The 14,778-nt window shown below is 29.3% G+C and overlaps 1 protein-coding gene across 1 annotated transcript; it reads right to left on the minus strand.

Annotated features, from left to right (window-relative positions):
• Nucleotides 1–368: 368 nt before the first annotated feature.
• Nucleotides 369–10,658, minus strand: LOC107447216 (uncharacterized). The gene is made up of 3 exons (XM_016062081.3): nucleotides 10,439–10,658; nucleotides 7,386–7,550; nucleotides 369–5,029 (listed from the first exon to the last, which is right to left on the minus strand). Exons 1-3 carry the CDS (start codon nucleotides 10,500–10,502, stop codon nucleotides 4,833–4,835), a joined length of 426 nt encoding a protein of 141 aa, XP_015917567.1. The 5' UTR covers nucleotides 10,503–10,658; the 3' UTR covers nucleotides 369–4,832.
• Between the last annotated feature and the right edge of the window lie 4,120 nt (nucleotides 10,659–14,778).

A 14,778-nucleotide genomic window follows, 5' to 3' on the forward strand; every position in this document is an offset into this window, starting at 1 on the left:
AAACCGTACTTTTTACTAACCTAACTGTGACCGTAAATTTGACAACGAAATCGTAATAATTGGCCCCTTTGTATAAAGCATTCATTCAATATTAATCCTTAACGGTTGAGGAATATTTTAAATTTACTTCCCACTACCACGTCACAAGATCAAGTACAATTATTCATAACGTTACTTATAATTAAGTTAATTGGAAAGTAGAAAATAAATTGATTTTTGCCGCCATGTACGCAACATTTGAAGCGGCATAATGCTATGCCGCTTAGATGGTAGTGCGTCCATTAAGAGTTAAAATTAGCGTTCATAAGTAAGAAGAAATCATTACTATAATTATCATAAAAATTAACACTAGTTAAAGAAGCACACCGTTTTGACATTATAACTTTATTACTAATCATTTTTGCATTACATTAACATGTTTTTAACATTATTTACAAACTTAGGTTTTCTACAAACATATCTGTTTCTAGTTATACCTGCAAAAATGTACAAATAAGTGCTATGAGACATAACAGAAGAAGCAGAACAAACTTGGATTTTAGGCAGTCATACTGTTGAACATTTAAACAAACATTTACCTATGTTAAATGCACTACATCCTATATGTCTACATTCTCTACATCACATGAGAATTAAAAAAAAAACAAAAAAAAAAACACACTAGTTATGATGTACAAATTGCAAAAACTCTTACATATGTTCATCAAAATTTAAGTAAATTTTAGACAATAAAAAAAAAATATTAATGAAACTTCAATATGCAGCTGTTATGTAACGTTATTTACTAAATTGTCACACAATAGCAATAAATCAAAATTTTGAAATAAATAACTTTTAAATATTCAAGCATGTTTCTTATTTTAAGTTTTGAACTTAGAACTATGTGTTAATACAATTAACTTTTGACAATTAGCAAAATTTTGATGAAAGAAAATAAGACAACATACTATGTAATGTATTTTAAATGATTAATGTTTACTGATAAATAAAAAATTATCAATATAGTACTTTTAATTTATGCAATATCATTGCAATAAATAATTTTGAGCACATAGTTTAATATTATTTATTTTTAAAAACACAATAACTACTAAATCATAGTGGATTAATGATTCAGAGATTAAAGCTTTTGTTGTGCATAGAGGTTTACTAGTCAAACATAACTAAGAACACAATCTTTAGAAATACATATAAAAGATGAGACAAATGGTTATTATTTACTTTCTTATAACTTTCAAACAAAATAAAATATATATCTTGATCTTCAAATAATCTCAAAAATTAAATATTGGTCCTTTTTACAATTCTGCTAATTTTGAAATTTGCCCGATTTATGGAATCTTAGACTTCAGCAAGTTTGGACTTAAAGTAAAATATTAAACCAGACTTGGGGACCAAGCTTGTCTATTATACAAGGCTCATCTCTAGCTAATGATCCATGTTTCAGATGGGCAAAGAACATGTCAATAAAAATAGGCATTAATTCTAATAATTAGCCAAAATGCAATTAAATTTGCAAAAATTCAATGAAAGTATGAACTTTCAGCTTTTTTTTTAAACTCTTTTTATCTCTGCTATTACTTTATTTTTAAGTTATTTCATTGGCAACTCCCAATTTATAATTTAACTCTACTTGCATTCTCAAAATATAGTAAATTAGTCACATTAACTAACTTACAATAAATAAATTGGGAAAAAAAAGTTTTAAAGTCGATAATGGCATGCTTTAGTGAACTAAAAGCAGACTTTTCTTAAGCTTCATCTTTTTACTGATCTGAAGCATCTAATTTTTATAGATTTTAGAGCTATACTGAAAATATAAGGTTTGATCTTCATTGGTAAAACAATTATGAGACAATTAATACTCAGAAATAAAACAATTATGAGTCATATATTGAGAGACAATGTAAATTTGATAAAACCTAATCATAAATACATAATTCCTAATCAGACATATTTGTACAAAATTCAAAATTTACTTAAATATGATTAATATAAATGAATAATGGCAATAGCCTATTCTATAAAAACAAAAAGCTAAAGAACATAAAAAGCGTTATAACTTTATGAATTTTAAGTATGAAATACTCATCAGATATTCCTCAGATTTTGCAAATATTTTTTTTCCCCAATGGATTTAAAATATTTTTTCATACTTTGAAATATTGTAATAACACATAGTTGAAAGGCTATAATTGAATCAAGAGTATAAAATTACAAGAGATTCTTATACACTCTGATGATGTTATACATTTATAATAATAAAAAACAATATCGGTAAAAATAACTTGGTGGAATGTGAAATGCTTTGATTGAAGTCAGTTGGCCCCAAAAATGAAAAATCTCAAAAGAAATTAACAAAATGACTAAGATATTTGGAGGAAAAATACCTCTGTAAAAAGCATTTTAAATTTTTTATTCAATTTTTTTTTAATAATGAACATATAACTGAAAAAACCATACTAGTAAGTCATAGATAGTACAAGCAAAACTATTGCTTTCACTCACAACATTAGGCAAATATTGGAATGAATATTTACATTACATAGCCTAGAATATTAAGAAAAAATCTTAATTTAGCTTATGCATTTATAGTAGTTTGTGATTGAAAGTCTATTGAATCCTAAACGTATAGAGTAATTCTTAGAATAATCATACTAAATCTACATGCAACAGTGGAAGAGTAAATATCTAAAAGTTTAAGTCTAATTATTAAAAAAAAAAAAAAAAAAAAAATAAAAGAAAATAAAATNAAATAAATAAAAAATATTAATAAAACAATCTTATAAAAATTAATATACTCAAATGAATGCCCTCAACATTGATATAAATAAGATAAACATTTTCAAGTCTATAAGACTAAAAAACATCCTAAAAAATGAACAAATATAAAAGTTTGAAATATAATACTAAAACATACATTAAGTAAATGTCTTTAAGGATTCTTAGATCAGAAACAAATTATTTGTAACAGCAAATAAATTGCCTCTTGACACAAACATTTTAATCTCAAATTAAATATTTTGGCATTTAATATTATTTATCATATTTTTAAATATAAACTTTTATTTCATAAGTTATAATAAATATGAAGATGAAAAAAAAACTGTTCATAATAACAATAACTCCAAAAGAGAGTCTTAAAGCATTTAGTTTTTATTTCCTTTCTGAAAAATTGTGCAAACAGTGACAAAAAAGCCTTTGAACAGACTTAGTTAACTTCCATATGAATACAAGAAAAAATAGACTAGACAAACTTAACAAAGTCGATCAAAAAATAAAATAATAAAATTTTTTTTCAAATCAGTACATTGTGTATCAGTAATAATCAAAACATTTTGAATAGATTGAGATTGAAACATAAAAAATAAAGAAACAATCAAATATGAATAAACTGTATAAAAAAAAATAATAATAAAATAAATCACAATGCAATTGCTATAAAAAATTAACAATTAGAAACTCAATAACATGTCATGGAGTTATTAATAAACTAATTTTATGTTTTCTAAGCTTAGGTAACAACTTAAAGCTTAGAAATAAAACTAATTTAACAAACATAAGCTCAAGTAATTTAAGAATTCAATTTCAATGCTAGTAATTTCTTTTAAAACAAATAAAACTAATAATTAAAGTAAAACAAAGTGTTTTAGAAAAATAAATTACACCAAAATATTAAGGACATCTAATATAAAACAGAAAAATTATGTCAATGAAAAAATATAACATACATAAAAAAAAGATAATTAAATACATTTGATAATCACAATTTTATTCCTGGGAAAAAGTAACATGACTCTAAAAGTGTACAAAACAATTTACTTTCTAATGGATGCAGTTTATTCTCTGATGACAATTAACTTTTATTTTATGCTATGTGGTGTAACTTAAGTTCTTACACGAAAAACAAACAAAAAAATTTAACTAGTGATTAAATAAATTCACGAAAAGTTAAAATTAAAAAAATATTGAAAACCACGACAACTTTAAAGGGAAAAAAAAAATATTAAGTACCCTTTTGATTGTACAATCCGTAATGAATATTTAAGTATTAATAGCTCAATGAATGAACGATAAACGAAATTAACACTTTAAACGATTCTATAAATTTTTCCCAAATGTGAATTTTATATAATTTTTCATTCAGTTTCTGCTTTCATTAAAAGCAAAATATATGTAATAACATAATACTTACAGAAGTTATTATATACAGCAATAAAAAATTTTAGTAGCAATAACAGTAAAAAAATTTATATAGGAAATTTTGAATGAGTTAAAACAAAAAATTTTAACATGTGAAAACTAGTTATACTTTTAATATTTCACATAAAACTTGTAAATATATGTTTGTAGTAGGATTAATGGCAGGAAATGAGTATGTTATTTAAATTTCTTTTACATTTTAAAAACTTTCAAACATATTTACAATCATATTACTCATCTAATAAAGAAAAATTTTTTATGATTGATGAGCAGGTCATGATAAATATATTTTGTATTTAAACAGGAATAAATAAAAATAGGAATACTAATAAAAGAAACACTCAAATTTTCCTCAAAATCCAGCATAGCTTTAACAAATTACTCAACATATCATGATATTTGCATAGTATTAACATATAACATAAAACATAATTTCCACAGAGAGAAAACAGAACATAAACCTCGTTTTCAAACAATGATAGGTAAACAAAAAACAAGCATTTGTTTTTTCCTATAATTTCTCTTTCGTGGTATAAAATAGACATGTGGTTTTCTCATAATATGGGTTGTTATAACATTTGTGTTTCAATATGACTTAGGATACCTACAAATGCTTTGACTTAAAAATATCACAGAAATATGAAAGCAGCAAATGCACATATTGCAGTGACAAGGACTGAATTGATGATGGTAGAAGCGTAATTGCATTTGTTTTGAAAACAATCACACACATTGGATCTGCCTCCAAAACCAGCACGATAATAGCATGGCCTTTCTTTGTCTACATCAGCAGCACATTGTCGAATAACACGTTTAGTTGGTTCCTCTGCAATAATAAAAAGCCTTTAACATAATTATTTATTACATTTAGCCACAGTAATAAATAAAACATTTTTTTCCCTTTTCACCAACGAACTAAAAATATTAGATAACCTGTTGTTGCTTCAAATGGCATTTGGGCAAGCCAAGCTACCCAGTCATTGGCCTTTTGCAAATTAAGTTTGGAAGGTGCAACTTTTGTTTGAGAAGAGAGAGCACCTCAAGAGTGAAAGTATGTCTTAACTCGGAAATTCATGGATAATAATATAAATTGTATAAATGCCAGCAAGCACGCATATGGCAACCTGCCAGTATTTCTCCCATCACCTGCTGTGATGATGTTTCTTGTAATTCAAACCAACTTGTATATAATGTAAATATGTTCAATAAAATATTTGTATTACAAAGGAGCTATCTTCGCTTACTTCAATGGTGACCTGGACGTCCGATGGTACAAGCAACTTTTATTTTTCATCTTTCCTGTTTTTGCTTCTTGTATTATTCTTGGATTAATAGGAAACTGCAACTATGGCAGAATCGTCTGCAGTTAAAATTTCCCTCTTCAATATCTCTGATCCACACCTATGGTTCCATATGGTCGAAGCAACTCTCCAGCTTGCAACACCGAAGCCGATTACAGAGAGAAAAACAAAGTTTAACTACTGCCTCGCCCACCTTCCTCCTGAAGTAGCCGCAGTTGTAAGGGATCTCATTATAACTCCTGACGCAGACGATCCTTTCAAAAAGCTGAAAGAAGAAATCACCAATGAGGGGTGATTTCTTCTTTCACCCATGTCACCAATGTGGAGGCCGAGTTATCGACCATGCCAACCTTTATCTATCAAAAGGTACCTCGTGATTGAATCAAGTTAGCATGTCTTATATACCAGTGAATTGATGCTTAATATTCGTAGTGGTAGTTACGTCACAATACTCCCCCACCAGAATTTTATCAGAGAGAATTCGATGAACAGATACCTAGTTGCTGTACTTGTGAACGACCGGGAGAGCTGGATTTAAGGTCACCGGGTTTTTGAGTGCTGAATGTGAGAGGTGTATTAACTTCACGGTAGTAGTCGCTCCTGTGTTGCCTTTAGCAGTCGAGTGTATGCAGGCTGACGTTGTGTATGATTGAGACGAGACTGAGCAGCAACAGCGTGAGGAGGTGGATAATGTCATAGTCACAAATAGCAAGTCAACTGTTTAATGTGGACTATCCATCGAAGTAGGCGTTACCAGATCGAAGTGGGCGTTACCGCATGTTCAAATCACGTCCGAGTCACCAATGTGGGGGCAGAGTTATCAATCATGCCAACCTTCATCTATCAAAAGGTACCTCGTGATTGAATCAAGTTAGCATGTCTTATATACCAGTGAATTGATGTTTAATATTCGTAGTGGTAGTTACGCCACAAACTTACTGTTATTCTTCTTATTTTTTCGTTACTTAAAGAGCTTTAGTTGTCTCATGTTCAATAAGCTTTTTAATTTATATTTAACATTCAATAATTTTTTTTCTGAGATTTTAAAACGAATCAACTACTGATTTATGTACTTGAAAATGTTCACAAGTTTAGTTTAAATTATTTTTACACTACTTATACTATTTTGCACATTAAACGTTTTTTTGATACAGACTATAATATTATGTTAAAATTAAATGCATATTTAATGGCTAAAACTATTTATGCTATCAGCTAGTTTTTCTATTCCATACCATAAAAAAATTTCTGTTGCCAAATATTCTATGATATTCTAGATTTTATAATAATGTTGAACTATATACAAATTACTTTTGAAATAACTTTTAATTTTTATTAACTTATGTAATTATTCCTGAAATGCTCAACTAAGATTTACTTAAAGGCAAAGTAAATTGTTTATACTTAGAGTTAAAGTCATAGAAACAGCTAAAGAATTTTACTAAGCATTTGTAAAACAGATTTGTTAATCCTAACTTCATGTAAAAAGTATTTGAAAAATGTCAAAACTAAAATCTATTGATTTTAGTTTTATTTTCCAAAACACAAGTGAAATAAATGAATTTATGTCACTGCCAATGACAAAATGCCTTTACATGTTAATTTTTGACAATATGAAATAATCAGAAAATAGTTTAAATAATTGAATCTTAGTATGCAAAAAAGGTTTTAGTTCTGTTAACTACTTTCCAAGAAAGCTGAAAAACAAACTATTTTCTAATTTTCCTATCAATGTGTAAAATTTGAAATAAATTATGTTTATGGTGTATAACCTAGAGCCCTTTCTACATAAAGAGATTAATTTCACCAAGCATTAAGTAATCATAAAAGTAACAATCTACTATATTACAATAAATTTATAAGCACATAATAAATTCTTACGCCCAACAACTGTAAAATCCACAAAATTCTCAATTCTACGACAAGCTTGATATTTAGGACCTTCTTTAAGAGCACTGCAATTAGTCAAGAATTTTGGATCAGGATGTTCAGCAGCACAATTACTATCAACGTCTGAACGGCAATTATAACATTCTATACTAGTGCCTAAGAAAATAGGAAAGAGTTTTAACCAAATTATAAATAACAGTTTCACAGAAGCAGGTTCAACAAAACTTTAAATCAAACTAAAAATTACATAGGATACTGAATGAAAATATATTACACACCATTAACTTAATTTCTCAAAAAAGTAAAGAACTTCTATCTTCATAATCTTTTGTATTAAATTGAAATATCACTTGATCAATGTGTTATATTAAAATATTATTAGATATGGTATTATTTGAAGCATATTATCACTCATCTTTTAAACTGATGGTTATTTTTAAAAATTTGTGCAAAAAAAAATGCTTTTATTTTTTATTGCATTTTTAAAGAACAGGAAACAAGTTAAGATAATATAGCTAAACAATTTAAAGTTATAGATTCAATTAAAAAATACAAAATTGAAATCAGTTTGTTCTCTAACACTTGACACAAAGTACAAATTATGGAACTTTACACCTAAGGCAAAACATATTTTGAGAGCCTGATTAACTGACAGTGAACGAGGCCTAACTTAGGATTTTTTTAAAAATTAATAATGATTTGAAATAAAAATTACTGATAGTCAGAAAAACAAAAGAAACAATTTTAAAAAGTGAAATACTGATGTTAAAAAACAATATATAAAATCTAGAAAAGATATACAGTAGAGTCTCGAAAGTTCGAGTCTCAGAAGTCCGAGGTTCCGCTTAATTCGAGGTGCCAAATTTGATCAGAAAAGTGCAAAAATCAGAAAAGTGCATGGATGAATCGAGAAATTTTCAAACAATGGTTTCTAGAACATTTTGTTCCAGAAACACGGAAAGCATTGAGAAAAAAAAAATTGCCTTGCAAAGCAATTTTGTTTTTAGATAACGCTCCATCTCATCCGGACNAGTTTAACTGCTTATAATTTAAAATTCATTCATTTTTGGGCAATAAAATTAGAAACAAAATGGTTAAAAGAAATTTAAGAACAGATTCTTGCATTTTCCCAACATGATTATATCAAAACATACTATTTGAAGTAAAATATTAGGATACTGAACAAAATTTTCAACATTTCCGAACAACATTTTGTTTGGCATATTACATTATTGAAGAATGTCAAGATTGAAAGATTTGTTTAGCTTATTTCTAATATTTAAGAAATGCCAAATTTTAAATTCTTTTTAGTTCTTGAATTTATTAATCATTCATCTACAATTAACATTTATTTTGCAAAAAAAAAAAAAGAAAACTAGTTGATTTTACAATTAATTCATTCATTCTTATAAGCAACCCATACAAATCGAGAAAGATTTACTTGTAAAAGAAAACTAGAGTTTACTTTCAAAAATTTTAAACTTATTAAAATTAAGTCAGTGTTGTATAATATTTAACACTTTACTATCACAAAATTTAAAATATATATTTTTTAAGAAATAAATCAGCCTCTTTTAAGCTTTTTGCTTTTTTTGAGAAAAAAATCAAACAAGCAAAAGACACACAATTTTAAAAAAGGAGTACAACATAAAGCAGAAAGTGCTCAAAGATCTGTCATAGACTAATCTAAGATCCTGTAGAACAATTTATGTCCAATTTGAGAGGAAACTTTTATATGTCATTAAAATAAATTTTTTTTCTAACCTGGCATTGACTGACACTAAAATATTTTCTTCATAAAAGACATATTTTTTGGAAAATTTTACCTTCATTTCTATTTCATTTTTTAAAAAAATAGTAGGCATAAATTCAATTAGTGTGATATTTGTTTATTTACTAATGATGATACTGCAGAACACTAATTATTAAAAGCTTGATTGAAGCATAGATTTAATTCTTCTGTTGAAGCATAAATATCCACATAACACAAATTAATATCTGATAGATTTCTCCAAGTAGATTAATCAATATGTCTAGCCCAGTACTTCACTTAGAAATCTGTGTCAGTAGGATTCAGAAGTGGTATTTCACACAATAGTCTCAGTTAAAAATTAACTATGTCAAAAGTATCATTAACAACTTTTTTGAAATAAAAAAAAGGATAGAAAAAGATTCTTTAAGCAAATTTAAAAAAAATAGAAAATTAAAATCATTATTAATAATCTGAAATGTGTGATTAGTAATTTTATTTAAATAAACAATTTTTTTTTAGAGTACAGTAAAACTTTCATTATACATAAAACAAGAATGGATTTTAAAAATACAAGAAAAATAGTGTATTTTCATAGATTCTAATTATCTTTTGAATTCTTAACTAGCCCAACTTTTCTGCTGGGAATATGTATAAGTGGCACTGCATACAATAGCTTCAATAGAATAGCTCAAAATTTCGATCAGCGTAATTTCTGTGGAGAGTAAAATAAGGACTAATTTACTCAATTAAAAGGATGAAATATCACTGAACTCAATACACTAATCTTTAATAACTAATGAAAGGAATGTGATTCATAAAGTATGTAATTTATGTAAATACATACGAATTCCTTTAAATTTTATACATAATAGAATACATAAAATATAGAATATAATTGTAAAAAATAAAGTAAACGAAATATAGTAGCTTTCAGATATTCACTAGTTATCAATGAAAGATATAATGAAAAGTCAACTTGCTATAAATACATTATTTTTTAAATTTCATTTCATACATGCTACAAAAAAAATAATAAATAATCTAGCGATATCAATTTCAGTAAACAAGTACTTTCCCACAAAAATGTTTAAGGACTGAAAAGAGGAAAGCAAGAAAATTTATATTTGTTTGAATTTAAGTTTGAAATGAAAAATAAAACATGTTTATTGACGCGAAAAAGCTAAACTTATTTAAAAAATGTTGCTTCAAGACATGGACCGGCAATATTGAATGTTTAATATACGTAAAGAGAATTATTTAAAAATATGTAATATTCATTTTCATTTCTTACCTAAAGAGATCTGTGTGAGTATAAAGATCCCTACAGTTAACAAGATATTGCAATAGCTATACATTTTTAATATAATTAATTAAAAGTACAAACAATTTATTTTTAGAAACAAGAACTGGGTTAAAAATGAAAAACTGTAGTTTCTCAGTACTCAAAACAAGAGACACACATTTACTGCATTGCAAAAGTCCTTCATAGACGCGACCTCTAACAGAAAATTTATTAACAAAAATGAAGCAACATTAAATCGATACGATATATTATCGATGGAATCTCCAATACATTTAGTTTTTAAGAGTTATTATTTCTTATTATTAATTTGTTTGTATTCAATCTAACTAAATCCTAATTAGTTTTCGTAATATTACTAATAAATTTCAGTTTTTTTAATTCAATTTAGAGAAGGAGAATTTGACTATAAAATGGATGGTTTCTGCACTAGGAAGCGCTACAAGCTCTTTAAGGTCTATAGTTCCGAGTTATTGTTTCCGGTGTATTTTGAAATCATATGGTTCACAGCGTGAACGAACTTGACTAGTATTTCTTCTATCCGAGTATTTGCTACTTGATTTATGATTTCTGTTTAAAAAAGAATTGTTATTTGAAGACTTGTCATTTCAAGACGCAAGAATCATCATTTGAAGAAAGAAAGAAAAAAAAAAGAATCGTTATAAAACAATTCTTTCCCCCTTTCAACAATATAGCAACTTCGAAATTTATACCTAAATGATAATTTGTAAAACGAACCTAATCTCGATACTCGAACAATATTCTAACACTAACGTATAATGGTGCAGGACATGCAACAAGAACAAACAGTAATACGCAAGTAAAAAGAGGCCAAAACAGGACTGCCGAAAAAGCGAGTTCTTTCTAAATCTAGCAGCCATGTCACTTTTTCGGCTGTTGCTTGGCTGACCGCTNGCATCCAAGCAGTTGGCGATAGATTTCGTTTGGCAATCACCCATTTCAGCTGATCGCCAAAGTTTAGGGTTATAAGAGGGCGGTCAGCCAAGACAGTGCGCACTTTTTCAGCAAAACATTTATAAATAACTAAATCAAATTTTCTCTGCAAACTTCCCAGAATTACTTTATAGCTATCATATCTTATGAAGTACATCAAATTTGAACTCAGAAATTATATAGTTTATTTCCCTAAGTAAAAACAAATTATCTGCTTAAAAATATCGCCTTGCAGAATAAGCAGTATTAAACAGCTGTATACTTTCTAACCGGAAGTAGAGCAGGTTAAGAGCTGTAGATTGCTGTTGTTTACATTTATATTGAGAACACTATCCATACAGTCACTCCCACAGTGGACTGATCATGAGACATAGTTCTCAGCAGAACACCCTAGTCAAGCCTCACCGGCTGCGGTTAGAGTGACCACTTTCACCAGGCTACTAAGGGACCGAGGGTGTGCAGTTTTGGAACTCGTTAATACGTTCCATAGTAAAGTGCTCTACTTCGTGAGCAGGTCGTCAGGCTACCGAACCGGAGGTGCCATCTCCTCTGCAGAGGATCAAAATTGTGAGTGCATGTCTTCGGATCATCCTCAGGGATGTTTCCCAGACCATCGCCAATACCATTGTGTAGCTGCATTGCAGCGTAAATAAACGACTACAACTACTACAAATAATTCGAAATTGCAACATTCGAATGTGCTATTTGAGAAGATAAAGTGGTTTCATATCTTGACCTTCTTCCTTACCTCTGTTTCTCTTGAGCCATCAGCTTGGCTTCAGCCCCAGAATATCATACAAACCCAGAATTTGCGTACCAAACCAAAAAGGATTGCATATTATACAAACGCATCTTTTACAGTAAAACAACAGTGTACCGTTAAACAATTTGCGAACATATTTTTGACGCTTCTTTTGCCTGCGTCAATTTGGTAGTAATAAATTCACCATTTGCCATACCGATATTTGACCAGCATATTTCAATAGTTTGAATATACACCCAGAAACAGTTTGGAAAAGTACGCAAATTTATAATTACTTAAATATAGTCAAAGAATCAGTAATTATGGATCCGATGCTTAAAGATGATTGCTGAATTATAGAGATGAATGGAAGAATTGCGTCTTTGTGGAATAATTAAAACAGCCCACTGTTAGCCAGGGGGTCATGGAGGCTCCATGACCAACTATATGATTGCGGCAATGAGGTTAGCAGTGTGCATAGACCGCCTTAACTTTTACGGCAAACACATTGATCTGAAGGTGAATGATGATCATGGAATATTTTTCCCACTGCAAAAAAATAAATTAAGAGATGTTCTGAGCTAGGGAAATAGTTCTACTACACTCAAACTAGAATTCAAGCCCTCTAGCTAATCAGAAGCAATAAAATATCCCAATTGGAATTTAAGCATCATACCTAATTGGATATGATTAAAAATCACAAATTGGAATTTATGCACCCTAGTAAAATAATTAAAAATCACAAAATGATTTTTAATAAAATCCATTAAGATCTCAATTGATTAAAGTACCCTAGCTAATCGTAAGCGATTAAAAATTTTACGTAGAGTTTTAGGGACCCAAGCTAATGAGAAACGATTAAAAAGATTAGAAGTTGAATTTAAGCACATTAGCCTGTGGTAAACCATTAAAAAAAATTACTAATTGAAATTTAAGCAACCATTTCTATGCCACGTAAAAAGTGATAAGAAAAAAGTGATGATGCATTTCAACTTATGATGCGCACTTTTTAATCTTAAAATCTCTGAAAATTCAATTTAGGTATCATATTTAAAGTAATTTCTTTTCTTTACCTCTACATTAAGATTCCACAATTTCATGACCAACGGCATGATTGTGGCAAAGAGAGCACAGGCAGCCTCAACTCACAGGACAAGTTGAAATAACCGATCAATCTGAAGCTGGATGGTGATAATGGAATACTATATATATAGGATGATTCTAAAAAGATTGGCATAAAATTTAGGAAGTGATAGTACACATCCAAGCAAACAATTTCTATCAAAGAATGCATGGTCGAAACAAAACGCAAAACCGCTAGAGGGCGTCAGAGTTTATGTTTTTATATGAGGCAAAAACACACAAAGAACGATGAAGTTAAGTTATAAAAGCAAATTTAATGGCATGTGATTANAGAGCAGGTTAAGAGCTGTAGATTGCTGTTGTTTACATTTATATTGAGAACACTATCCATACAGTCACTCCCACAGTGGACTGATCATGAGACATAGTTCTCAGCAGAACACCCTAGTCAAGCCTCACCGGCTGCGGTTAGAGTGACCACTTTCACCAGGCTACTAAGGGACCGAGGGTGTGCAGTTTTGGAACTCGTTAATACGTTCCATAGTAAAGTGCTCTACTTCGTGAGCAGGTCGTCAGGCTACCGAACCGGAGGTGCCATCTCCTCTGCAGAGGATCAAAATTGTGATTGCATGTCTTCGGATCATCCTCAGGGATGTTTCCCAGACCATCGCCAATACCCCATTGTGTAGCTGCATTGCAACGTAAATAAACAACTACAACTACTATTACAAATAATTCGAAATTGCAACATTCGAATGTGCCATCTGAGGAGAAGATAAAGTGGTTTCATATCTTGATCTTCTTCCTTACCTCTGCTCCTCCTGAACCATCGGCTTGGCTTCAGCCCCCAGAATATCATACAAACCCAGAATTTGCGTACCAAACCAAAAAGGATTGCATATTATACAAACGCATCTTTTACAGTAAAGCAACAGTGTACCGTTAAACAATTTGCAAACATGTTTTTGACGCATCTTTTGCCTGCGTCAATTTGGTAGTAATAAATTCACCAGTTGCAATACCGATATTTGACCAGCATATTTCAATAGTTTGAATATACATCCAGAAACAGTTCGTAAAAGTACGCAAATTTAAAATTACTTAAATATAGTCAAAGAATCAGTAATTATGGATAAGATGCTTAAAGATGATGGTTAATTATAGAGGATGAATGGAAGAATTGTGTCATTGTGGAATAATTAAAACAGCCCACTGTTAGCCAGGGGGTCATGTAGGTTCCATAACCAACTGCGTGATTGCGGCAATGAGGTTAGCATTGTGCATAGACCGCCTTAACTCTTAAGGCAAACACATCGATCTGAAGGTGAATGATGATCATGGAATATTTTTCCCACTGTAAAAAAATCAATTAAGAAATGTTCTGAGCTTGAGAAATAGCTCTACTACACTCAAATTAGAATTCAAGCCCTCTAGCTAATCAGAAGCAATAAAATATCCCAATTGGAATCTAAGCATCATACCTAATTGGAAATGATTAAAAATCACAAATTGGAATTTATGCACCCTAGTAAAATAATTAAAAATTACAAAA

The sequence above is a fragment of the Parasteatoda tepidariorum genome, chromosome 7 (genome assembly GCF_043381705.1).
Source record: "Parasteatoda tepidariorum isolate YZ-2023 chromosome 7, CAS_Ptep_4.0, whole genome shotgun sequence".
NCBI lineage: Eukaryota > Metazoa > Arthropoda > Arachnida > Araneae > Theridiidae > Parasteatoda > Parasteatoda tepidariorum.